Source organism: Theropithecus gelada, chromosome 9 (assembly GCF_003255815.1).
Source record: "Theropithecus gelada isolate Dixy chromosome 9, Tgel_1.0, whole genome shotgun sequence".
Lineage (NCBI taxonomy): Eukaryota > Metazoa > Chordata > Mammalia > Primates > Cercopithecidae > Theropithecus > Theropithecus gelada.
In genome coordinates this window covers 6,246,843-6,271,568 of record NC_037677.1, presented here as the reverse complement: position 1 = coordinate 6,271,568, position 24,726 = coordinate 6,246,843, and the positions used below count along the sequence as shown (strand labels likewise).

Below are 24,726 nucleotides of genomic sequence, written 5' to 3'. Positions count from 1 at the left end.
ATATTGATTAATGGTTAGAATTTTATATATTCAGTATGAGTATTATAATTTCTAGTGTAAGCAGTAAGTGAATAGAAATACATGACTTTCTAACTACTGGAGGGGAAAAAAGTAGAATGAAAAAACTAATTAATCCCTCCCCTTAAAAACAGCATAAATGATAAAGAAATTTCAGGACAATTAAAGAGCATAAAATTAGATGGTAGAAGTAAATATTAGTACATTAAATAAAAATGAATTAAATATCTATTATCTGCTCACTCTGCCTCCATCCTGTCCTACTCCTGATACTATAATGTATCCAGGAACAGAAAAAGTCTAGCTTTTCTCTTTTACCTCCCCTTCCTTTAGGATTAGGATTTCACCTGCATCTAATCTCCTGCCTTCCCAACTCCACTGTATGGGGTAGTCTTAATGGCAAATAAGGTTCAGACTGAGGAATCAGCTTACCTATAAATACACTCAATCAAAAGATCTGTTGAAGGTATTATATTCTACCATACATAGTAAATGTTCAGAAAACATTATCTGTTGTTTCTTTATTATTACTTCCTAACAGGCCCCTAGCCCTCAAGAGCACAGCTTGGAGTTGTTGCTATTGTTGTTTCTGTGGCATTTTCCATGTTTAATCGTCACATTTTCCCAATGATGTTATAAGCCCTCAAAGGCAAGGACAACAGTAGCACCAACAATAATAACAATAAACTAACACTGCTGAGCAGTTCTGTAATACGTATGCATACATACCTTCACACCTGGGTTTTCCTTGCCCTTTTGTCCACCTGACACATATCCTTAAAGAATCAGCCCGTGCTTCACCTGCTCTTAAAACTCTTTTCAGTCGGGCATGGTGGCTCATGCCCGTAATCCCAGCACTTTGGGAAGCCGAGGCGGGCAGATCACAAGGTCAGGAAATCAAGACCATCCTGGCTAACACAGTGAAACCCCATCTCCACTAAAAATACAAAAAATTAGCCAGGTGTGGTGGCAGGCGCCTATAGTCCCAGCTACGTGGGAGGCTGAGGTAGGGGAATGGCGTGAACCTCGGAGGCGGAGCTTGTAGTGAGCGAGATCTCCAGCCTGGGCAACAGAGCAAGACTCTGTCTCTTAAAAAAAAAAAAAAAAACTCTTTTCTAGGCTGACTAGAGGAGGACTTGTCACACTTTATGGTGTTTGCTTATTTACAGATGTTATTTTCCATTATAAACTCCTGAAAGACAGAAACCATGTCTCATACATCTATAAGTCTACTCTGCTCAGAATATCATCTCAAATAAATGAGTGAATTGACTATATACTTAAAATGCTCACAGCAACCCTGCAAAGTAATTCATTCATTCTTAGTTCAGTTTTGCTGAGTTACAAGGCTTAGAAAGTAAATGACTTGCCCAAGGTCACACTGGTTATTACCAAATTCTCACTCTTCCCACTCTGCCACATTACCTCCTCAAACTGCCTGTGTCCTTAGAAAGTCCCCTGAGAGTTTGCTGATTTTTTGCTTATTGTGCATCAAATGAAGTCGTTTGACATGTCCTGCATTCTGTAGGTGATGACTTGGCTACCCAGAGAGGTGTCACATTCACCTGAGGTCCCAGAGCTGGCCCCTGGCAAACGGGAGATTTACATCCTGGTCCCAGTTTCCAAGCATTCACTTTACATCATCACCCTTGTAGGAAGCAGTGTATGTACAGGCCCTGGGCTCAGTACCATTATAGAGCTCAGCTCCTGTAATGACTGTGAGCATCTACTGTCAATTCCAGCATTGGATCTTCCAGCAGTGACTCTTCCTAGCTTTCAAGTGGTTTGAGCTTAGCAGAAAAAAAAACAAAAACACTTAAAATGTGTGCTATGTAGCATTTTTCCCCTTCCTTTGGCATCTTAAATTTTCCATGTATTTAAGCGTAATTCAATATGTGCATAAACACAAATTATCTCATCAAAATGAAGGCAGTAAGATCAGCTGGTTATTTCCAAGGCTTTTTGCCAAAACCTCCCTTTACTCTCTCCAGAGAGCCAGAACTAGGCTGCCTGTTGAATATTTAGCATTCGGGTGATACTTTTCAAACCCAGCATTCATTTTTAATGAATTATTGCACCTATAAGCCTAAAATGAGAGGTTGTGGAACACAGCTCTGTTCTAAAAATAAAAAACAGGTAATAGAGACATAATACATCTAAGTAGTAGGAATCTGTGTTGGTTTGGGAGATACTTTATACATCATTAGTTTTATAATAATTTTAAAACCTGAAGTAAATAAAAGATTTCTGTAAAACAAAGTTTATCGTTAATATGCCAACTGATCTCAATCCATTCAGTCATTCAAAATGACCAGTTTCTTTGCACCTTCAACAATTAAAGGTGAGAAGAACTATGTATCTCTTCACCCATTACTGCAGTACTAAGAGATATGTGATTTAGACAGCTAGACAGCAAACCCCAGACCAAATTCTGCCACACAGAAAAATATTTATTAGCAAATAGGCACAAAGCAATTTCTATGAGTTTAATACAGTACCAGGGTTCAGACATTTCCATGAAATATTAACTCTAAACAAACGTAACAGCATTCTAGCAGTAGTCTTCAGCTAACATGCTAATGGGATTAAGTTGCTAGAACCCCCTGTTAGTATGTGGACACAAGACAGATTGGCATACCTGGTTTAGGCATCACTCCAAACAGTTTCTAATCCAGGATTACTAGATTCCTAAACCCTATTTATGCAAGGATGGGGGTGTCTTTAAATAGCTCTAGCCAACTCACATATCTTCAACACTCCTTAGTTTTCCGGTGCAAAATGACTTCTTATATTTATTAGGCTAATTAAGGAACCTTCTAGAACTCTCTAGAGATAAAGATCCTTAAAGCCTTATAGTAGTCCTTCAAATACTACCAACCACTCCTAAAAGATGTGTGCCCAGTTAAGGTATTTTAAATTTTAGCTACAACCTTATAGAAGATTAAGAATACACACACATGCACACACACACCTGTTTATATTAGAATATTTAAAAGTAAGTTATAGATAATATAATAGCTAGATAAAACAAAAGAATAAGGTATATGGGTTTTACAAAGACACACAGTATAATGACGGTGTCTCTGGACTCTTCCATAAAACAAAGGCATATTTTTTTAACTTTAGTTTGGTTCTTAATTACACAGAAAATCACAGCTTAGTCCATAATTAAATCCAGAGAAAGTGAAGCCCAGATAAATGGCATGACTTGCTGTGGGGTGTCCTGATAATTAATGGCAGAGTCAAAGCTGACACAAATCTTTAATCTTTTCCATGCTGCTGTGGCGCCCACAGGTAATAGATGTCTACAAATAAAAAAAGATTTTCTACATATAAAAATCATCCATAATTCTTTGTAGAAACTGTGAAAAAGAAAATATAAATATAATAATAAAATGTTATTAATAATTCTAGCAGCACTCAGATACAGCCACCATTGGTGTGTCTTTCTAAATATTGAGATGACCTTGTAATTTTGGTTTACAAAATTTACCTGATACCTCACGCGTGGTTTTGTGAACTGCTTTTATTTCATTTGGTTTTATACTGGAATTAATTCACTGTGACATTTAATAGCCTTCAAAACAGGATTTTTGTAATGGCTGTGTGTTAGTCCATCATATTAACATTTATTTATACATTCCTCTATTTTGGATGTAACAGTTATTTCTGAAGATTTGTTTTTTATAATCTCTCTCAGATGAATATTTTTCTCCTAGAATGTAAATACTATGAAGGCAGAGAGCTTGTCTTACTGATCACAATACCCTCAACCCCCCAGAAGTGTCTGACACTTAGTTGGAGCTCAACACGGATGGATGGATGGATGGATGGATGGATGGATGGATGGATGGATGAATGCATGGATGGATGGAAGGATGGATGGATGGATGGATGGAAATCTATATTTGTATTTACCTCTGATAATTTCTCAAAAGTCTTGTTAGTATGAGCACTAACATTGATTCTCTAGTTATGCTTGTTAACTAGAATACAGGGCATCTATTTATCTCAAAATATTCATTATCCCATATTGTACTAAAGCCATATTCATTCTTTATCTGACACATCTGAAATTAGTTATTTATCTGAAATTCAAATTTAACTTGATGTACCACATTTTAATTTGATAAATCAGACAAACCTAGTTCTTAACATACTACCTTCACAAGACAGCCTGGCTAGAGTACTCCACTGGTCTCTGAGCAAAAGCCTAATCCCCTTAAAGAGTCTAAACCCATTAACCTACAGCAGCCAAACTGAGTGCTGTAAACAACCTCTATCTTTTGAGCTCCTGATCTTCTCCATCAGTCAAGACAAATTAGAAGAACAATAAGAAAGAGAACAACCAGTCATGACAATGGAAGAACCAGGCCATGATCTTTCCAAGCACAAACTGCAGCATTTTAGCATCTTCCCAGCACTGCTTCCATGTCTATCCCTACCTGTCCTCACCTGCCTCTGACATTAGTCATCATGATGCCTTCCTGCTTCTCCAAGGGACTCATGATCTGATCCTTGCCTCCCCCAATCCAACCACCTGCCTGCCCGTCTCCCTCTCTGCACTCCAGCCAGCTTGCATGTCTCTCCATTCTTCCCCTGCACCAGGCTCCTTCTTGCCACAGGATCTTTGCACATGCTCTGGCTTCTGCCTGGAAAGCCTTCCCTGTCTCCTCCTCCCTCCTCCCATTCCTTGGTTAACTCTTAGTCATTCATCATCACAGCTCCAAAGTCACTTCCCTAGGGAAGCTGTCCCTTTTTGCAGGCTGGTCAGCTTCCTTGGATCTAAGCTGTTAAAAGTTCTGTGTATTCGTATGTTTACTGCGGCACTATTCACAATAGCAAAGACTTGGAACCAGCCCAAATGTCCATCAATGATAGATTGGATTAAGAAAATGTGACACATATACACCATGGAATACTATGCAGCCATAAAAAAGGATGAGTTCCTGTCCTTTGCAGGGACATGTATGAAGCTGGAAACCATCATTCTGAGCAAACTATCACAAGAACAGAAAACCAAACACCGCATGTTCTCACTCACAGGTGGGAATTGAACAGTGAGATCACTTGGACACAGGGCGGGGAGCATCACACACAGGGGCCTGTCATGGGGTGGGGGGACGAGGGGGAGAGCATTAGGAGATATACCTAATGTAAATGACGAGTTAATGGGTGCAGCACACCAACATGGCACATGTATACATATGTAACAAACCTGCATGTTATGCACATGTACCTTAGAACTTACAGTATAATAATAAAAAAAAACTTGAACAAAAAAGTTCTGTGTATTTTCACTTCTCTACACTCATCATAGTTGACATTTTATTTTTGCTCTGGGATTATTTGATTAATGTGCTAGAATCAAAACTCCACAAGGGCCAGAACACCATGACTCTATTTGTTATCACTATGTTCCCAGCACCCAGCAAAAATAAAAATAAAAAACAAGACCCTCGTTGTCACCAAATGGTGATACTCTAATTCTCTCATTCCTTCCAAATGTATTAGCTGAATTTTTCAATAAAGAAGACATTTCCCTCATCAGCTCTTTGGGAACTGTGAGGTACAGTTTATACAAGAAAAACAGAATAAATGCTTGAATTTTCCCCTTTTATTTACCAGTTTTCAGAATAATTGGAGGTGACAGACTCCTCCACAGGTAACAACTGAGTTTGGTTTTACTGTTTTGAGTATTATGAATTCATGGGCCTATACATGTTGATGTGTTTCAGTCCACTAAAGTCATTATTCTTTGGGGTGCTCAAATTCTCTCATTGTTGGCCAGTAGAAGCCTGGTCCCTTTTGCCATGATCCCAGCTGTCTTTAATAGCTGTCCGGCTTGTATGACAAGACATTCTTGGATCCCCTCACAGAGCTCCGGACACCAACCTGGATCAGCTATTTCTTCAAGAAGGCCTGGTTCCTTGTACATTCGTACTCACCTGTGGCTTCAATTCCCCAGCCTCTAAAAGGAACACTCCAAATAGAAATTCTGTTCTGGTTTTTCTCCTGTACAGCAGACCTGTATACCTGACAGGTGACTGGGCATTGCCATCTCTGCCCACAACACACATCCTGAATTTGACTTGTTTGCACCTGAAGTCATCATCCGTCCCCAAGACGGGCTCTCTGTTATGCCCTCCTTGGGGATCAGAACTTGGAGTCGGGTCAGGACAAGACAGTTAGAAACATGTGGAGTTCAGCCACACCATCATTAGAAAGTCCTCTCTGTGTGTTCTGGCTAAACCAGCCTTCTACCAGGGCAGCATGATTCTGGGCTTTGCAACATTCGTGATCTGTTTGAGGACACTGAAGCAGATGCTCAGCCACATCCCCTAATTTGCATGAGCCTGTAGGAAAAATATTTTTAAGAAGTCTGGCTGGCTGAGCAGGCCAAAGGAGAAGATGGAAAAGAAGGTGGTTTCCTGAAAGCATGAAGCTGTGACTCTTCATATTTTGACACCATCCCAGGAAGAAGAGGCTGAGGTAGGAAAGTACAGTCAGCTCTGGGAGTCCCCTCTGGGGAAGCTGGCTATGTGACGTGGAAGAAGCTTCCCAGCTGCCGTAGAAGGCACAAGAAGGTTTCAGGCTTTCCAGGTGGGCATCGAATGGGCAGCAGCACAGGCATAACCTGGAGTGGCAGAGGTGCCAGGGAAGACGGCAGACGCCATGCGTGACATGGCAGGGGGATCACACTGCATCGATTGTGCATGAGAACACCTCTCACCACCCAGGCGACTCAAGGAGATAACTGGATGGGTGGTTCCAGGAAAAGAATGGACATCCTGCTGGGCAAAGCGTCTCAGAGCACTGAGGTTTGAAAAATGTGGTGAATTTGGAGGCACTCACAGCTGAGTCCCGGGACAGAGCGGGCACAAAAGCAACACCATTTTCTCATTGCCCAAGCCAGCCCCTGCCCACAGCACCTTCGCTTCCAGGAGCCACACCCAATTGATGGCCAGCTTATGATTCTAATCTTGAAAATCTGTCGAAGTCTTTTCCTTCCCCATCACTAAGCTCTCTCCTTGAAGTAAACATTTTTGTCCTGGAGGAATGCCTCCTGGCTGATGCTTCTGCAAGTCACCTCACTTCTCTTCAAGCCCTCCTCTGTTACAGACTATTCCAAATGTTTTTTGTGTTGTTGTTTTGTTTTTGTTTTGTAACTTTTGCCTACCTTGTTGGCTCACGCCTGTAATCCCAGCACTTCAGGAAGCTGAGGTGGGCGGATCACCTGAGGTCAGGGGCTCGAGGCCAGTCTGACCAATATGGTGAAACCCCAGATCTACTAAAAATTCAAAAATTAGCCAGGTGTGGTGGTGGGCGCCTGTAATCCCAGCTACTCAGGGGCTGAGGCAGGAGAATCGCTCGAACCCAGGAGGCGGAGGTTGCAGTGAGCCAAGATCGAGCCACTGTACTCTAGCCAGGGTGACAGAGTGAGACTCCATCTAAAAAAAAAAAAAAAAAAAAAAAAAAAAAATGCCTACCTAAATATAAAATAAAAATTTGAGCTCACTCCAAAATATATTCATATTTACTTACAAGTTGAAAATGCCCTTCTGAACCGAAAATTACGTATATTTTAGAACATACACAAAAAAGAAGTTAAAAGAAAATGAGAAAAATAAATAGATGTGATAATACTTTCTTTCATTACTTCAATTAACAGTCTTACCAATCTCACCTGAAGACTGCCTGAAAAGTTCTTGAAGGAGTTTGGGATTGTAGGTGCTTTTGATGTTTTATTCAGATGGGACTAGATGATTTAACCCTGAAAGTGCATCTTACGTATCTAAAAAAGACTGTCTTTAGGGCTAAACATAACAGAAAAGTGATGAATGAAAGAATCTGTCCAACACGTCACCTTTGATTGAAGATAAATACATTCATCTTATGGTTCTAGCTCTATTAAATTGAGTCTGTTTAATATACCCTGTCTGCAGCTAAACTAATTATTTCTGGCTGGATTTTTAATTTCTTACCTAGCCCTCAGATAAAACACAGAGTTGAATGGTTACGTAATCACCAGGTGCTGCTCAAGTGGTGATATTTCAACTCAAATACGGATATCAAAGAGGAGAAGCGAATAACAACAGAGAAACTTCTTGTGCCGGGGCCCTGGTTGCAGGACGGTGTCCCACTAGGCTACAGCTCTTAAATGGCAAAGGTGCTGCTGACACCTCTGTAGTTCTTGCAAGATCAAATACCAACTGCGTTGACTTCAAATCTGGCTTAAAAATAGGCCTAGCAGGCATAGTTTTCTCATCAAAACAAATTAGCCTAAAAAATAGCATTCCGAGAGACCAAGGGTTAGGAAAATTGTCCTGTAAGTGTTTTGAATTCTTTGTCACCCCTCATAACTGGTGCCGTTCATGAGGGAGCTTATTGGCTTGCGGGATGATAACTGAAACAGCAAAACAGGATGTGTCACCACCAGGCCCACTGCTCTGCTGCAATCTCCGAGAATTAATCAGTCTTGGGTTTTTTTGTTGGTGGTGACGGTGGTTTTTTTCCTTTCTTTCTTCCTTTTTTATGTCAGCGTCTCAGATGGGCAGACACCGGAACAGCTTCTTATTTGCATGCAGCGTGGCCTGGCGAGGGTGAACTGAGGACACACGGAGCTCCCTCTGACTTGGCACCGGCAGGAAGTCGGCGGCAAGAAGCTACCACTTTGCAAGCCTGGGTGGCTTTTCCTTTTTTCTCTCTCTGTCATTCATTTTGGAAGAAAACATAAGTTTGATTTCAAACAGAACACAAAAACTTGGAAGGAGGGCCAAACACAGGCAGGCAGATCCTTCTTGTCCCCACTGTTTTTTTTTGTTTTGTTTTGTTTTGTTTTTAACATACTTTAAGTTCTAAGGTACATGTGCACAATGTGCAGGTTTGTTATGTATGTATACATGTGCCATGTTGGTGTGCTGCACCCATCAACTCGTCATTTACATTAGGTATATCTCCTAATGCTATCCCTCCCCCCTCCCCCCTCCCCACAATAGGCCCCGGTGTGTGATGTTCCCACTTTTACTTTTTTAAATTTAACTGGAGAGGCTGCAGAGGTGGCAGAAAGGGGCCAGAGGATGACAATGCCCCAGGCACCCCCTTTCTGCATAGTGGGGTGAGGCATTCAGGGGCAGCCTTCTCTCCAGACACCTGGGCAAATCCAAATCTGTGTTTCTTTGTCATTTACCTGAGAAGTCCCTTATTCCAACGACCACTGCCGTGTGAGTGGTCACAGGTTTGAGCAGAATGAGTCATCACTGAAGGGATGGCTGCACCATTTCACAGGACTTTGGTTCTTTCTCACTGATTTTCAGATGCAGTTCGAGGCTCCCGTTTCTCTCTGGGTTTGAGTGTCATTCACAGAGCATGGCTGCCTGCAGCTCACTGTGTAATTTGCAGTCCTGCTGTTTGGGGCCTGAGGCTCCATACAAGATGTGCCCAGAGAAGCAAATGAGCAACTCTGCTCTGATACAGGCAGCAAAAGGGCAAGCAGGCACCAGTAGAACACTGAATTTCTGGGGGTGGCCTCTGGCCAAGGTTCCTGTCACCTCTCTCAGATAAAACACCACATTCTTCCCCAACCGAAGCAGCAAAAATATATACTATAGGCCAGCACAGCGGCTCACACCAGTAACTTATGCCTTGGGAGGCTGAGGGGGGAGGATCACTTGAGGCCAGGAGTTGGAAACAAGCCTGGGCAACATAGCAAGATCTTGTCTCTACAAAAAAATTTTAAAACTTAGCTGGACATGGTGGTGCATGCCTGTAGTCCCAGCAACTTGGAAAGCTGAGATGGGAGGATCACTTGAGCCCAGGAAGTCAAGGCTGCAGTGAGCCATGATTACACCACTGCGTTCCAGCCTGGGTGACAGCGAGACCCTGTCTCAAAACAAAACCATACCATAATATAGAGTATTTATATGTTGCCTTATTCCAAGGAACAAAAAATGGTGGGAAATTAATACACTATAATACGGTATGTGGTAATATTTAGATATGTCTAAAATGTCACTTTGATGAGCAAGTTTTATCACTTTTATACTCATCCTAAATTTTTTTTTCCAAATCAGCGTGCAATGGCCCTTGGGAACTGGGAAACAATGTCTTCCCAGACCTGGAGGGAGCTCCAAATGACTGGATCCTAATGATTCTACGGGTTCCTGGCTTCCCCAGCAGTCCTTGCCCACTGAGTCGCCGTTCCTACAAATATCCCCATCCCACAAGGCAATGGTCTTTTCAAATTCCATTAAGTTTTTGTCTCTTGCCAAATTGCTATCTATACTTTTAACAACGTTTCATCACCTGAAGAGCTTTACAAGGTTTGCTAACCCCCTTGCCTCCTCACTAGCTAAATATCTCATCTCAGATATCCCTTGAACTTGTACGTCTGCAAAATTAAAATGACTACATACTATGGAACGTCAGGGTTGATTTGAAGTCAACACCAAAATACCACATCCTTTGAAGGGCCAAGAGTATACACGAACCTAGGTCGTAGGACAAATTTATAACCTGGGGATCCAGAAAAGGACCGTCCTCTAAGACAGGGGCTAACCTGATTTTCCCCTATGTGGCTATAATACCTGGAAAAGACATGATTTGAAGAGTGAATATATTTGAATTGCTACAATAAGCCACAATCTAACAAGGGTCCATTTCTATTGGCCATGGAGCTTCCATTTCATTAGGATTTGCCACTCGGATGATGTCCTCTTACCCAACTGACCCAGAGACTTTTAATATCACACCTTTATTTTTCTGGGCTTTTAAAGCAAGTTTTTGAAGCCAGAGTAAATCATGATAGGCTGTACACAAAGTCTTTTTTTTTTTTTTTGAGATGGAGTCTCGCTCTGTCGCCCAGGCTGGAGTGCAGTGGCCGGATCTCAGCTCACTGCAAGCTCCGCCTCCCGGGTTTACGCCATTCTCCTGCCTCAGCCTCCCGAGTAGCTGGGACTACAGGTGCCCACCACCTCACCCGGCTAGTTTTTTGTATTTTTTTTAGTAGAGACGGGGTTTCACCGGGTTAGCCAGGATGGTCTCGATCTCCTGACCTTGTGATCCGCCCGTCTCGGCCTCCCAAAGTGCTGGGATTACAGGCTTGAGCCACCGCGCCCGACCTGTACACAAAGTCTTTACCTGGAAGACCATCAAATAAATATTTTTTATAAGATCTGTTTTATGTTTGTGCAATCAGTGTGTGTTGGCCGGAATGAATTCTCTATTTGCCTGTCATGTGGAAGTATAACCCACGACAAGCCAGCCTAGCCAAGTGGTTCAGTGTGTTGGGTTCTTTGGAACAACACGGACACTTCCAAATCTTATCCTGCATTTAGCTCTTTGACTTTAAGCAAATTACTTTATTATCTTTAGCCTCATTTCTTAATTTGTGGAATGGAGATAACAAGGCTCGTAGGGTTGTTGTGAAGATTATGTATTTAAATTATGTAGCCGCAGTGCCTGAAACAACCAATAAATAGACAATTGAGAGAGAGAGAAGATAGATGGATGGATGGGCAGATGGACAAATGGATGGATGGATGGATGGATGGATGGATGGATGGATGGATGGATGGATGAATGGATGGATGGATGAACAGATGGATGGATAAGTAGATAGATGTATGGATGGATGGATTAAGATGGATGGCTGAAGATGGATGGATGGATGGATGGATGGATGGATGGATGGATGGATGGATGGATGGATGGATGGATGGATAAGTACATAGATGAATGAATGGACGGATGGATGAAGATGGATGGATGATGGATGGATGGAAGGATGGATGGATGGATGGACAGATGGATGGATAAGTAGACAGATGGATGGAGAGATAGACAAATAGATGGATTGGCATCAGCAAAAGAAGAGCCGCTACTTATGGGATCTGATACTGAACGACTTGGGACAAGTCTTGTGATCTGCCAATCTCACAGGGTCATATGGAGCAACTTTGCTCAGATATGGGCAGCAAAAGGCCAGCAGGCACAAACAGAAGGACACTGACTTTCTGTGGGTGAGAAAAGGGGAAAAGAGAAAAAAAAAAAAAAGGGAGTGGAGCTAAACAAATTAAATGATATTTAAGGTCATTTTCAATCCCCTGATTCTGAGAAAACAGGACTCTGAAGTGTTTTGAGCACATTGAAGAAGGGCATTTTGTTAACGACACTGCTGTTTATTTTTGACTGTTTAACTTTCACCACAATGCACTCTTTCATCTAGATTCCTCTTTGCCTTTTTTCTCAGTCTAATTCCCTGAATAACAGTTCTATGTGAAGACCTAGGCTTGACTAAGAAAGCTTGTCTTGCAAGCAGGCTAGTCTGAATTGCCTAGTCTCCTGAATTATCTAGAAATGGCTTTTGTCTGCTATAAGCAGAGACCCAGAGTAAGCGTGGCTTAATCACATTATGGGATGGCTTTCCTTCACATGGCATGGTCTGAGGAGAGATGACCAGGGAGCACAGGAGGGCTCCACATTGTCAGCGGGAACCAAGTACCTTATATCATTCTGCTCCACCACCTTCGGCTGTGGGATTTGGTTCTCTAGAATTCACCTCATAGGCACAAGATGGCTGCTGGAGCTCCAGTCATCCCACTTCTTTGCACACAGGAAAAAGAAGGAGACAGAGGTACAAAAGGTCACTTTTCCCAGCTAGTCCAGCCCCCTTCACAAAACCTTCCCAGAATCCCGTCCAGTGACTTCCACTTACATCTCCTTGGCCACACTTCCAGCAAGGGACACTGAAATATAGGCTTTTAGCTGGGCATGTGTTCACCTTCCTGTGATAGCAACAGAAGGGAAGAATGGATATCGAGGAAGCAAGTAACAGCCTCTGATACAGTTCCTTCCCCAAAAAACCCTTGTAAAAGGCCGGGTGCCCTGTGACAGGTTCTCCACCTTGCTCCATGGGCAGCCTGCATCCCTGCCTACCTCCTTCCCACTTTCTTTCCTCCTCTCTGGTTCTTATAAGCAATCCTAGCTTCTCGGAGGCAGCTCTCTAGCAAGGCTCCATCTATGGAGCTTGACTTTAGATTTGGCCAAGCTCTGCTTCACCTAAATGAAGGCATCATCTCAAAACTCTCTAAACTCCTCCTCCCACTCCCAATGGGAACAAGCACATGGAAACAAAGGCAAGGGGAGGGAGAAGGCGGTCTCTATCCTTGCTCCCGGGATTCCATTTCTACCAATGTCATCGCAGTCAAACACGGGTGGCAGTTTCCTTTTCTTAGACCTCCCTCGATGTGTAACACGCCCCGTGGCCATTTCATAACTAGGAGGAAAAGTCCACATCTTTCCAGTGAAGAGGAGGCCACAGCTCCCCTTCCACTACTCAGCAGGTCATGATGAGATTGGGGATGGCAAAGCCGATACTCTCTTGCCCACAACCCGTCAGAACCCTCTCTTACAGGCTTTGCTTTGGCAGAGGGAGGGTCCCTGCTTGTTAAGCATCCAGATGAGCAAACTCTGCCACTGCAGCTCTCCTCCACCCAGCAGCCTGGAGCCTGACAGCAGCCAGATGGAACCAGGCTGGGCAGGAATAGGGAGGGGCAATTCCCTACAAGTCTGGCCCAGAAGCCATGGCTGCAGAAGACTGCTGGCAAGTCCACGGCTGAAAACGATCCCGTGTCATACTTTGCCACAGAGTGCTCTCTGCAGAGTCACCAAATCACACTGTTAGAAAGCCAGATGGTTAATCGACAGTTCACCTGGCTCAGCTGCCTGCCTCCAGATGTGGCTGCGTGCAGTAGGAAGGCCAGACATGGGGATATTATTGCAAGCAACACCCACATGTGCACACACACACAATGCACATACACATACACAAATATGCACGCAGATATGTGCATGCATGTGAACAAATGCGCACACTCAGGCATACACGCATATGCATATACACATGTCCTCACCCTGCGTTGAGCCTGCCTACATCCTGGCCTCAGATGCAGCGCCAGGCAGGAAGCAGAGCAGAATCCTCTGCCACAGAAGGCCTGGGGCCAACATCAGGACCATCAGCCTCCCCACCCTGTGTCTCTGCCCCAGGAGGCAGGAGGCTCTCAGGATGCAGTACCTCTGGATCTACCACGTCCCTCCTACACCTGGCACTCCATCACAGAACTCTGGGTGCCTTGAACCTGGTTCCAGAGACATGCATAGCCCCTGTCCACCCCTCCACCTCCACCTGGCCTCCTCTTCCTGCTTCATTCTTTTGGATTTGGGGCCTAAGTCCTTCTTCTTTGCCCTCCAGGCTGTGGTGATGCCAAGCTTCAAAACCTGGCCTAAATCCCTAGGCCTGGAAAGCCTGCCCACAATCCACAATATCTCAAGGCTTGCTGGTACCTGCAGCTGAGCTCTTTCCCCACCTATTTTTCTGACAGCCCCCAGCAGACATCCACTTCTCACTTGTGGCAGCATAGATTATGGTAACCCCATCCTAATCCAAGTGTGTGGCTGGTAAACTCTCTCCAGTTGAAATACAAAATTTATTAGCATTTACTCTTGGGAAGTTCTTTTTGTTTTTTTGTTTTTTTTTTTTTTGAGAGTCTTGCTCAGTCGACCAGGCTGGAGTACAGAATCATGATCTCGGCTCACTGCAACTTCTACCTTCCAGGTTCAAGCAATTCTCCTGCCTCAGCCTCCCGAGTAGCTGAGATTACAGGCATCCGCCACCACACCTGGCTAATTTTTGTATTTTTAGTAAAGTTGAGGTTTTACCATGTTGGTCAGGCTGGTCTCCAACTTCTGACCTTCAGTGATCTGGCCACCTCGGCCTCCCAAAGTGCTGGGATTACAGGCATGAGCCACTGCTCCTGGGCTAGGGAAGTTCTTACATATTGAGGAAAATCTCGATTATTCTACAACCAGCTCCTCTCCACTACCCACCTTTGGGGCCAGCTAGGGCATGTCCAGAAAATGCAAACTAATTCTAAGCCCCAAAAGGAGTCTCTTGCAATTAAAAGAGAGACCAGGAGAGAGCAAGAAGGAATTTCTCCTTCAACATATGTACATGATACAGTAACTGACATTTTCATGACCATTATAACAGGAGACTGGCATCGCCTCTTGCCTGAAGATGAGAATGCTTTCTGTGTGGGCGTTTCTTCCCTTTCTTGCCTGCGATCAGCAGTCTCTGTCAGACTAATTGAAGGAAAAGGAGGGTTGCTATGCAAACACAAACAGACGGCATACAGACACAGAGCCTTCGTATTTCAGGTAGACTGTGGGCCTTGCTGCTCCATACCTCCTCTCCCTCCTGACCATCACTCTTTTTCCTTTATGTCTTGCTCTCTCTCATGCTGGGCCTCTCCAAGCACAGAGGGTTTGATAGACTTGGTATAGTAAGATCTGATACTCAGCGCCTACTTAGGTTCCAACTTGACCCTGTCTCCTGCCACCGAGGTAGCCAGTCATCTGCATTTTGCAGCTTGGAGAACCAGAGGTCTGTGGGACTAGCAGGCTGCCCTGTGTACTTCGTTTCCATGAATTTTTATATTATTTTTAATTGACAGATAATTGCATTACATTTATGGCATCTAATGTGATATTGGATACAGGTACACACTGTGGGGTGATTAAATCAAGCTAATGAACAAATCCCTCACCTCACTTGCTTGACATTTTCTGTGATGATACATTTAGTTATTTTGTTAAATATAACTTAGTTATTTTGAAATATGCATCATTGACTATAGTTACTCTGCTGTGCAACAGATCTCAAAAGCTATTTTTCCTGTCTAGCTGAAACATTGTATTCTTTGACCAATAATTCCCCATTCCTCCCTCTTCCGAGCCTCTGGTAGTCACCATTCTACCCACTACTATGAATTCAAATTGTTTTAAACGGTGTAGCCCCATCTCTACTGAAAATACGAAAAAAAAAAAATTAGCCAGGCATGGTGGTGGGCACCTGTAATCTCAGCTACTTGGGAGGCTGAGGCAGGAGAATTTTGAACCCAGGAGACGAAGGTTGCGCCACTGCACTCCAGCTTGGGCGACAGAGCAAAACTTGGTCTCAAAAAAAATTAAAACAAAAAATTGTTTTAAATTCCACATGAAAGTGAAATCATGCATTGTTTGTCTCTCTGTGCCCAGTTTATTTCACTTGCATTTTAAATATCTAGCCACTGGCAACTCTCACCCAAGTGCTCATCTCTGGTTAAAGAGAAAAGAAGACTAATTTGCTGGGATTCAAGGCTGACCAGGCTTGGTGTAGGCCTGTCGCACCTCCTGGCCTGCATTTTTTCCTACTGCCCTACAACCTCTGCCTGAGCAGTCCCCTCTCTCCCTGTAGTTTCCATGACATTGCCACTCTATCATCTCCCATTTCCTTCCTGGCACGTCCTGCTAAGCTCCAGACCTGTGTATCCAGCCCCCTATTTAATGCCCGCCCTTGGGTCTTTCGTAGTCATCTCAAAGGTGGTGTGTGTCCATTCTGAACGCTTGAACTCCCACCGCCCCACCTCCCCGCACCACCAAATGTGTCCCTACCCCAGCGATTGCTGCCACACTCAGTGGTGTGTTTATTTTCTCATTGCTGGTGCCAGAACAGGAAGCAGCTATCCCTGGCACCTGGCTCTCCACCTGTCTCACCACATCCTCCCATCTGGTTTGTCACCCAGCCCAGCACAGCTTACCTCACCTGTGAGTGGAGAACCCATCCCCTCCCTTCATCTCTGCTGCTCCATCCTGCCCCAGCCATCCTGGGCTCCTCCTGGGGCTACTACAAGAGCCGGGAGGAGCCCACAAAATTTACCACTTTAACTATATGTATAGATATAGATAGAGTTTTTTGGGGTTTTTTGTTTGTTTGTTTGTTTGTTTTGAGATGGAGTCTTGCTCTGTCACCTAGGCTAGAGTGCAGTGGCGTAGTCTCAGCTCACTGCAACCTCCACCTCCTGGGTTCAAGCGAGTCTCCTGTCTCAGCCTCCTGAGTAGCTGGGATTACAGGCACACGCCACCACACCTGGTTAATTTTTGTACTTTTGTTTTTTAGTGGAGACGGGGTTTTGCCATGTAGGTCAGGCTGGTCTCAAACTCCTGACCTCAAGTGATCTGCCCACCTCAGTCTCCCAAAGTGCTGGGATTACTGGCATGAACCACCACACCTGGTCCACTTTAACCATATTTAAGGGTGCAGTTTAATGGCATTAAGTACATTGAAATTGTTATGCAACCATTCCCACCATCTACCTCCAAAACTTTTACTTCTTCCCAAACTGAAACTCTGAAGCCAGGAAACATAACTCCCCATTCTCCCATCTCCCCCAGCCCCTGGCAACCACCTTTCTACTCTCTGTCTCCTTGAACTGGACTATTCTAGGAAACTCATGAGAGTGCTATCACACAGTGTTTGTTCTTTTATGTCTGGCTTATTTCACTCAGCGTGTTGTCTTCAAGGTTCATCCACGCTGTAGCACGTGTCAGAATTTCCTTCCCTTTTTAAGGCTGAATAAGATTCCATTGTGTGGACAGACCATACCTCACCTATCCATTCTCCATCAGTGGACACCTGGGTGGCTTCACATCCACCTTTTGGCTATTGTGAATAACACTGTTATGAACACTAGGGTATAAATATGTTTGAGTCCCTACTTTTAATTCTTTTTGGTATATACCCAGGAGTAGAACTGCTGGATCACATGGTAATTCCACGTTTGATATGTTGACGAAGCACAAAAAACTTTTTTTTTTTTTTTTTTTTTTTTTTTGAGACGGAGTCTCGCTCTGTCGCCCGGGCTGGAGTGCAGTGGCCAGATCTCAGCTCACTGCAAGCTCCGCCTCCCGGGTTTACGCCATTCTCCTGCCTCAGCCTCCCGAGTAGCTGGGACTACAGGCGCCCGCCGCCTCGCCCGGCTAGTTTTTTGTATTTTTTAGTAGAGACGGGGTTTCACCGTGTTCGCCAGGATGGTCTCGATCTCCTGACCTTGTGATCCGCCCGTCTCGGCCTCCCACAAAAAACTTTTAAAAACATTAGTAAGATGATGTCTTTCCCCTTCTTAAAGCCCTCCAATGACCTCCCATGGCACATGGTCAGCAGGTGCCCAGCCACTGGGCTCTGCCTGGCCCGCCCTGGCCTTTCCAGCCTTCTCCCCCGTCACTCTGCCCCTTTCTTGCCTTATTCCAGCCTCATGGGCCTTCCTCCCACAGCTCAAGGCTCAAAGCTCTTCCCCAAATCACCACTTTCACATAAACTATTCTACTCTCCTCCTGGTCTCCGTTTGAATATTACATTCTCAGGAAAGTCTGGCCTCCTGCCCCAGCCTAAACCTGACGCCCTGATGGAGCCTCATCTCCAGGTTGGTCAGCGTAGGTTCATGCGGGTACGGCTCACACTCCCGTCTCACTAATGCCCTCAGCATCCGGCACATGGAGGGATGAACGGAGCGCTCTGCTATGTTACAGGTTGTTGTTACTGCCGCTGCTGTCATTTTGGAGCAAGACTAAAGCTTATCACATGCCGGCAAGGCAGGACTTGTCTTCATTAAACGGTGGTGGAGCTTCTCCCATTGGTGCTAGTGCCCTTGTCATGGGTCACACTGGGCACCCCAGGCTCGGCACATGACACTTGACTGGTGTAGCCTGAGCATGTTATTTAGGGTGCTGTTTGTCTGCTAATATAATTCATTGCTCACACACCTGTTTCTATCACCAGACTTAAAGCTAGTTGTGAGTAGGAAGAACATGTGATTTGTTTTTAATCTCACTTGCCATTGACACATCTAGAACCATGCCATCAGTAGGTGCGTCTTTGAAAGGCTACTGAAATGTTGGTGGCTTGGTTGGAATACGACTCTCGAAATTTTACCATGTATTAGCATATTCTGTTTCTAAAAACAGCCTCAAATCAACTTGGCTTCTCAAATGTTAAACAATTGTTGAATCTTTTAAATTGCTATCTAGCCATATTGCAATTAGAGCAAACATATGATGCATCAGCTATGCCAACTCATGAGTGGTTTCAACGATCCCATTTCTCCTTAAATTTGTGGATGTTGTATCAGCATTCAGACTGTGTACATAAGTCATTTAAATTCCTCTATGTGCGTATATATGAATGTTCATAAGAACTACCGTTTACTCAACTCCTACATCTCTTAAACCTGCAGTGTTAGGCTCTTACACTATGCTAAGGGATTCATATATATATATAATTCCTCCATGTATATTCATATCATATATATTCATATATATATAAGTTATATATATGAACACATAGGGATATATACATATATAGTGCTTCATACATATGAATACATGAATATATATGTATATACATATATATGAAGATATATATATATATATAGCCCTTAGCAGAGTATAACAGACCAACACTATGGGTTTATATATGGCATCTACATATATATGAATATGCATTCATATATATAGTTTATATATATGAATATATACATCTTGTAAACCCATATGTTGGTCTGCTATACTCTGCTAAGGGCTATACATACATGTATATATCTTCATATATATAATTTAATCAGTATGTAATTAAAAACTGTAATATAAGTGTTTTTATCCCGGTTTATAGAAAGAAAATTTGATTTTTAGAAAGACTGAATAATTCCCTTAAGGCTACATAGCACATAAGTGGTAGCTCTGATTTAAACTCAGGACTATCTGACTTCAAATCCTGTGCTCTGCATATTTTTCATGGATAATGAGTTGGCTTTATCTTCACTAAAATTCTTGCAAAGCCCATTTCCTTCTACCCTGCATCCTCAGTGAGAAAGAAAACAACCACATCCTCTGAATGAATCTTATTTCTCAAGGCGGGGACGCATCCCTGAGGGCTGAGATTGCAGTGTAGGGAAAACATCCGTACTGTAAGAGTCAGGGCAGGCTGGGCCATACCACAGTAAGAAACAACCTCAAAATCACAACGACATACAACAGTAAACAGTTGATTTCTAGTTCACATTGGTGTCCATGGCTGGCCAGCTCAGCTTCCGCTCCACACCCGGAACTGAGTGGCGGCCTCTGTCAGAAGCACTGCTGATCTTGAGACAGAAAGGAAACAGGAGATGATGAAAACTCATCAAAAAATGAGTTCATTGGCCAAATTAAGTCACAACTCACTATAGTCCATTATAGAATTCTCTTTCACTGTGGAAGAAGCAAATGATTCTAACCCAGTATGAACACTTTTGCTCCTTATCTCACAAACCCACAGCACTGTGCTTTTCCCAGCAGAACACCATGAAAATTACCTTTTTTTTAATTTAAAAAGACATTTAATCTAAGAATTTAGAACTCAGAACTCATATACTTTTCTTTGTTCAGGTATATAAAATGGAGGCGCTTTTAATAAACACAACCATACAAATAAAATAAAATTGTTCAAAATTTTCTAAAATTCAAATACAGAATTTTCCACGTATACACTGTATTTCCTGAGTAACAGGCATTAACTCAAAGATTAGAAATATTTTCAGGTCTGGTGCAGTGACTCCTGACTGTAATCCCAACACTTTGGGAGGCCAAGGCCAGGGATCGCTTGAGCCAAGGAGTTTGAGACCAGCCTGGCCAACATAAGGAGACCTTGTTTCTATAAAAAAAATTAGCCAGGCATGGTGGCAGGCATCTGTAGTCCTGGCTACTCACTAGGCTTACATGTCAGGATCACCTGAGTCCAGGAGGTTGAGGCTGCACTCCAGCCTGGACAACAGACACTTCACCCTGTCTCAACAAAAAAAGAAAAGAAAAAAGATAAAAAGGCCGGGTGCACTGGCTCACGCCTATAATCCTAACACTTTGTGAGGAAAAAAGATAAAAAGGCCGGGTGCGGTGGCTCATGCCTATAATCCTAACATTTTGTGAGGCCAAGGCGAACGAATCTCTTGAGCCCAGGAGTTCAAGACCAGCCTGGCGAAACCCCATCTTTACAAAAAATACAAAAAAAAAAAAAAAAGCCTGGCGTGGCGCTGCGCACTTGTGGTCTCAGCTACTTGGGAGGCTGAAGTGAGAGGATTGCTTGAGCCTGGGAGGTAGAGACTGCAGTGAGCTGTGATTGCACCACTGCACTCCAGCCTGGGTGACAGAGTAAAACCATGAAAGAGAGAGGAGAGAAGGGGAGAAGGGGAGAAGAAGAGAAGAAAGAAAGAGAGAGAGAAGAAAGAAAGAGAAAGAAAGAGAGAGAGAAAGAAAGAAAAGAAAGAAAGAAGGAAAGAAAGAAAGAAAGAAAAGAAAGAAAGAAAAGAAAGAAAGAAAGAAAGAAAGAAAGAAAGAAAGAAAGAAAGAACGAACGAACGAAAAAGAAAGAAAGAAAGAAAGGAAAAAAAGAAAGAAAGAGAGAGAGAGAGAGAGAGGGAGGGAGGGAGGGAGCTGTATTTTCTCCACTAGGTCTTGACCCCGAATCCTCACCAGAGCTCTCTGTCAGCGTGTGGAGCGCTTTTCTGGCAGTGCAGCTTGTTGTTTGGTCTCACTCTTTGGAGTGATTGGTTCAACAGGGCTGCCTCTGCCTGGCTCCTTAGCTGTTTGGTGATCACCCAGCATCTCCTCTATTCATCAGTACTGTCCCCTACGATGAGCTCCTGTTTGTCTGGGAGCTTCATTCCATTTTCCTGTAATCTACTCTACTCTGCTTATTCAAAGCTCCCATAATTTTCTCGTGTGGACTGAGCTTAATTTAAACAGCTTCAGAAACATTGAGTTTGCCAGCAACACTTCATTTTAGGCAAATTTTCCATATTTTACACCCTATTATGCACAATATGAGCAAGATCTGCAGAAATCCCCTAAGTAATTACTATTGCTACCATGACAGCAGCAAACCAGGCCACATCTGGACCGTGTGCAAACTTTGCAAGTGCCATGGCAGTGGCAGTTGCCAATTTCTGACACGGGACATGAGTTTCCATTGAGCGTCCAGTGCTCCTAGACCTGTCCACCATGCATGTGGGTGATTGCAGTATCTCTCCCATCCAGTGCTCAGGTGGAATGGGGTTCCTTGGGACATAGGATACCTGTTTACTCTGTTTGGTCATCAGTAGCTGGATTTGAATCCCATCTCTGCCAGAGACTTGCTTGGGCAAATTATTTAACCACACCCTTTTTCAATTTCAGCATCTATGAAGAAAAGGCACTAAAACTTATGGGCTGGGCACGATGGCTCACGCCTGTAATTCCAGCATCTTGGGAGGCTGAGGTGGGCAGATCATGAAGTCAGGAGTTCAAGACCAGCCTGGCCAACATGGTGAAACCCTGTCACTACTGAAACTATAAAAAAATTAGCTGGGCATGGTGGTGGGTGCCCGTAATCCCAGCTACTTGGGAGGCTGAGGCAGGAGAATTACTTGAAACTGGAAGACAGAGTTTGTAGTGAACCAAGATCGTGCCACTGCACTCCAGCCTGGGCAAAAGAGCGAAACTCCATCCAAGAAAAACCACTTACTTCATAAGGTTGCTATAAATATCAACATTTAAACAAGATTCTAGATAACTCCACTGGTAGACCACGTGACTTGTAACTGACCAGTAAATGCAAATGACATGGGAGCAGAGTCTCTGTTTTGTTCACTGCTAGATGCCAGGAGAAGGGCAATACCTGGTCAGTATTTGTTGAGTGAAGATGTGAACAAGCTGGCGACCTAGGACCCAGGTGTTTAGCTGGTTGCTCGCTTTTCTTCCTGGTCAAATGGTTCCAGGGCAGGGGCTGTGTCTATCTGGCTTACCTCTGTATTCCCAGCACCTATTCTACTACCTGGCACAGACAATGCTCTCAATAAATATTTATCCAATAAATGAATTAACAAAGACAACGTGCATAGCACATTTCCTTTTAGTAACAAGTACATGATGAAAGTCAGCTGTATATCTGATAGGAGCTCCTGAGACCAAATGAGCCTACTTGAGACCTGATATTCCATAGATATGAATATTACAGATTTCTTCATGTGCAGCAGCTCTAAGTGTCTTATTGGATACTACTCCAGACTGATGCTCAGAGAACATCTACAGCAGAACTATCCAATATGGTAGCCACTGGCGACATGCGGCTTTTTCAATTTACATTAACTCAAATTAAACAACATTTTAAAACTCTGTTCCTCAGTTGCGCTGGTCCCATTTCAAGTGCCAATAACCACACATGGTTAGCGACTATCATTTCAGACAGTGCAAATGTAGATACAAAATTCGCTACTACATAGAAATTCATTTTTATGGAAAACAGGCATACTACCATGGTGTCCTCTGATACTTCCTGAGCCTATAAGCACATATCCAAGGTGCTTCACAAACATATCAAAATACATCTGGGAACAAGAGGGGGAGGGTTACCCTTTTGTGTCAACTTGATTGGACCACAGATGCTCAGATATTTGGTCAAACATTATCCTGGGTGTCTCTGTGGGGGTGTTTCTAGGTGAGATTAACATTTGACTTGATGGATTGAGTAAAGCAGATTGCCCTCCCCAATGTGGGTGGGCCACATCTAATCAGTTGAGGGTCTGAAGGGAACAAAAAGGCTGAGTAAAGGAGAATCTGTTGTCCCTCACCTGTCTTCAAACTGGGACACCTGTCTTCTTCTACCTTAGGATGTGGACTCAGATGGAACTTATACCATCAGCTCTCCTGAGTCTCCAGCTCACTGACTGCAGATTCTGGGGTTTCTCAGCCTCCATGATCATAGGAGCCAATTCCTTATAATAAGCCTCTCTCTCTCTCTCTGTTTCTCTCTCTATATATATATATGTATCATTTCACACAACACAAATATAGACGAAAAATTCTTTCTCTGTCTTTCTCTTTCTGTCTCTATATATGTATGATATGGTTTGGCTGTGTCCCCACCCAAATCTCATCTTGAATTGTAGCTCCCACAATTCCCACATGTTGTGGGAGGGACCCAGTGGGAGGTAATTGAATCATGGGGGCAAATCTTTCCTGTGCGGTTATTGTGACAGTGTCACGAGATCTGATAGTTTTATAAAGGGGAGTTTCCCTGCACAAGCTCTCTTCTCTTGTCTGCCACCATGCGAGGTGTGCCTTTCACCTTCCACCATGATTGTGAGACCTCCCCAGCCATGTGGAACTGTGAGTCCATTAGAGCTCTTTCTTTTGTAAGTTCCCTGGTCTTGGGTATGTCTTTATGAGCAGCATGAAAACGGACTAATACAATGTAGAATCTCTTACTGGTTCTCTTTTTCTGGAGAACTCTGACTCACACAAAGAGACCTGAAAATCTTTCTTTTGTACAGATGGGAAAGCACTGATTGAAACAAATAAGCCTTTTCTTGGGTCCGACCACAAGCAGAGTTTCTGGATTCCAGACTGGAATTCCCAGCTCACCCAGAGCCCACAGCAGTGCAGAGGGACTGCCGTGCTCCATGAAGTTGCCAGCATCCCCCTCCACCCCAGCCCAGGGCGGCATGGACCAGTTGGGCTTTGTTGCCTGTGGTTGCTTCCCTTAACCAGGCTCCAGGGATCTAACAGGGGCCTGACCTCACCACATGAAATTCAAGGAAAGGAGCATCTGCCTTACAAGGAGCTGCTGCTTTCATGAGGCATTGTGCTCTCAAGTGGTCTGGCTCCTGGTAGGGGATTTTCAAGGACAAGGTCAGAGATTAATCTCTGTTGGCTTCATCTGCACCAGCCAAAATAGTCTTGACCACAATAACAACAAAAATGAAAAGAGCCAAATAACATGGGCAAGAACCAAACTTTCCACGCCTTAAGCCCAAAACCTGTTCAAGA

The 24,726-nt window shown here is 43.7% G+C and overlaps 1 protein-coding gene across 1 annotated transcript; it reads right to left on the bottom strand.

Moving 5' to 3' along the window:
- Positions 1 to 5,435: 5,435 nt before the first annotated feature.
- LOC112631765 lies at positions 5,436 to 24,403 on the bottom strand. Its single transcript, XM_025397234.1, is given in 5 exon segments — positions 5,436 to 6,204; positions 6,206 to 6,655; positions 8,373 to 8,425; positions 21,789 to 21,866; positions 24,278 to 24,403. Coding segments are annotated over 5 exon segments (981 nt in total). The 3' UTR covers positions 5,436 to 5,930.
- Between the last annotated feature and the right edge of the window lie 323 nt (positions 24,404 to 24,726).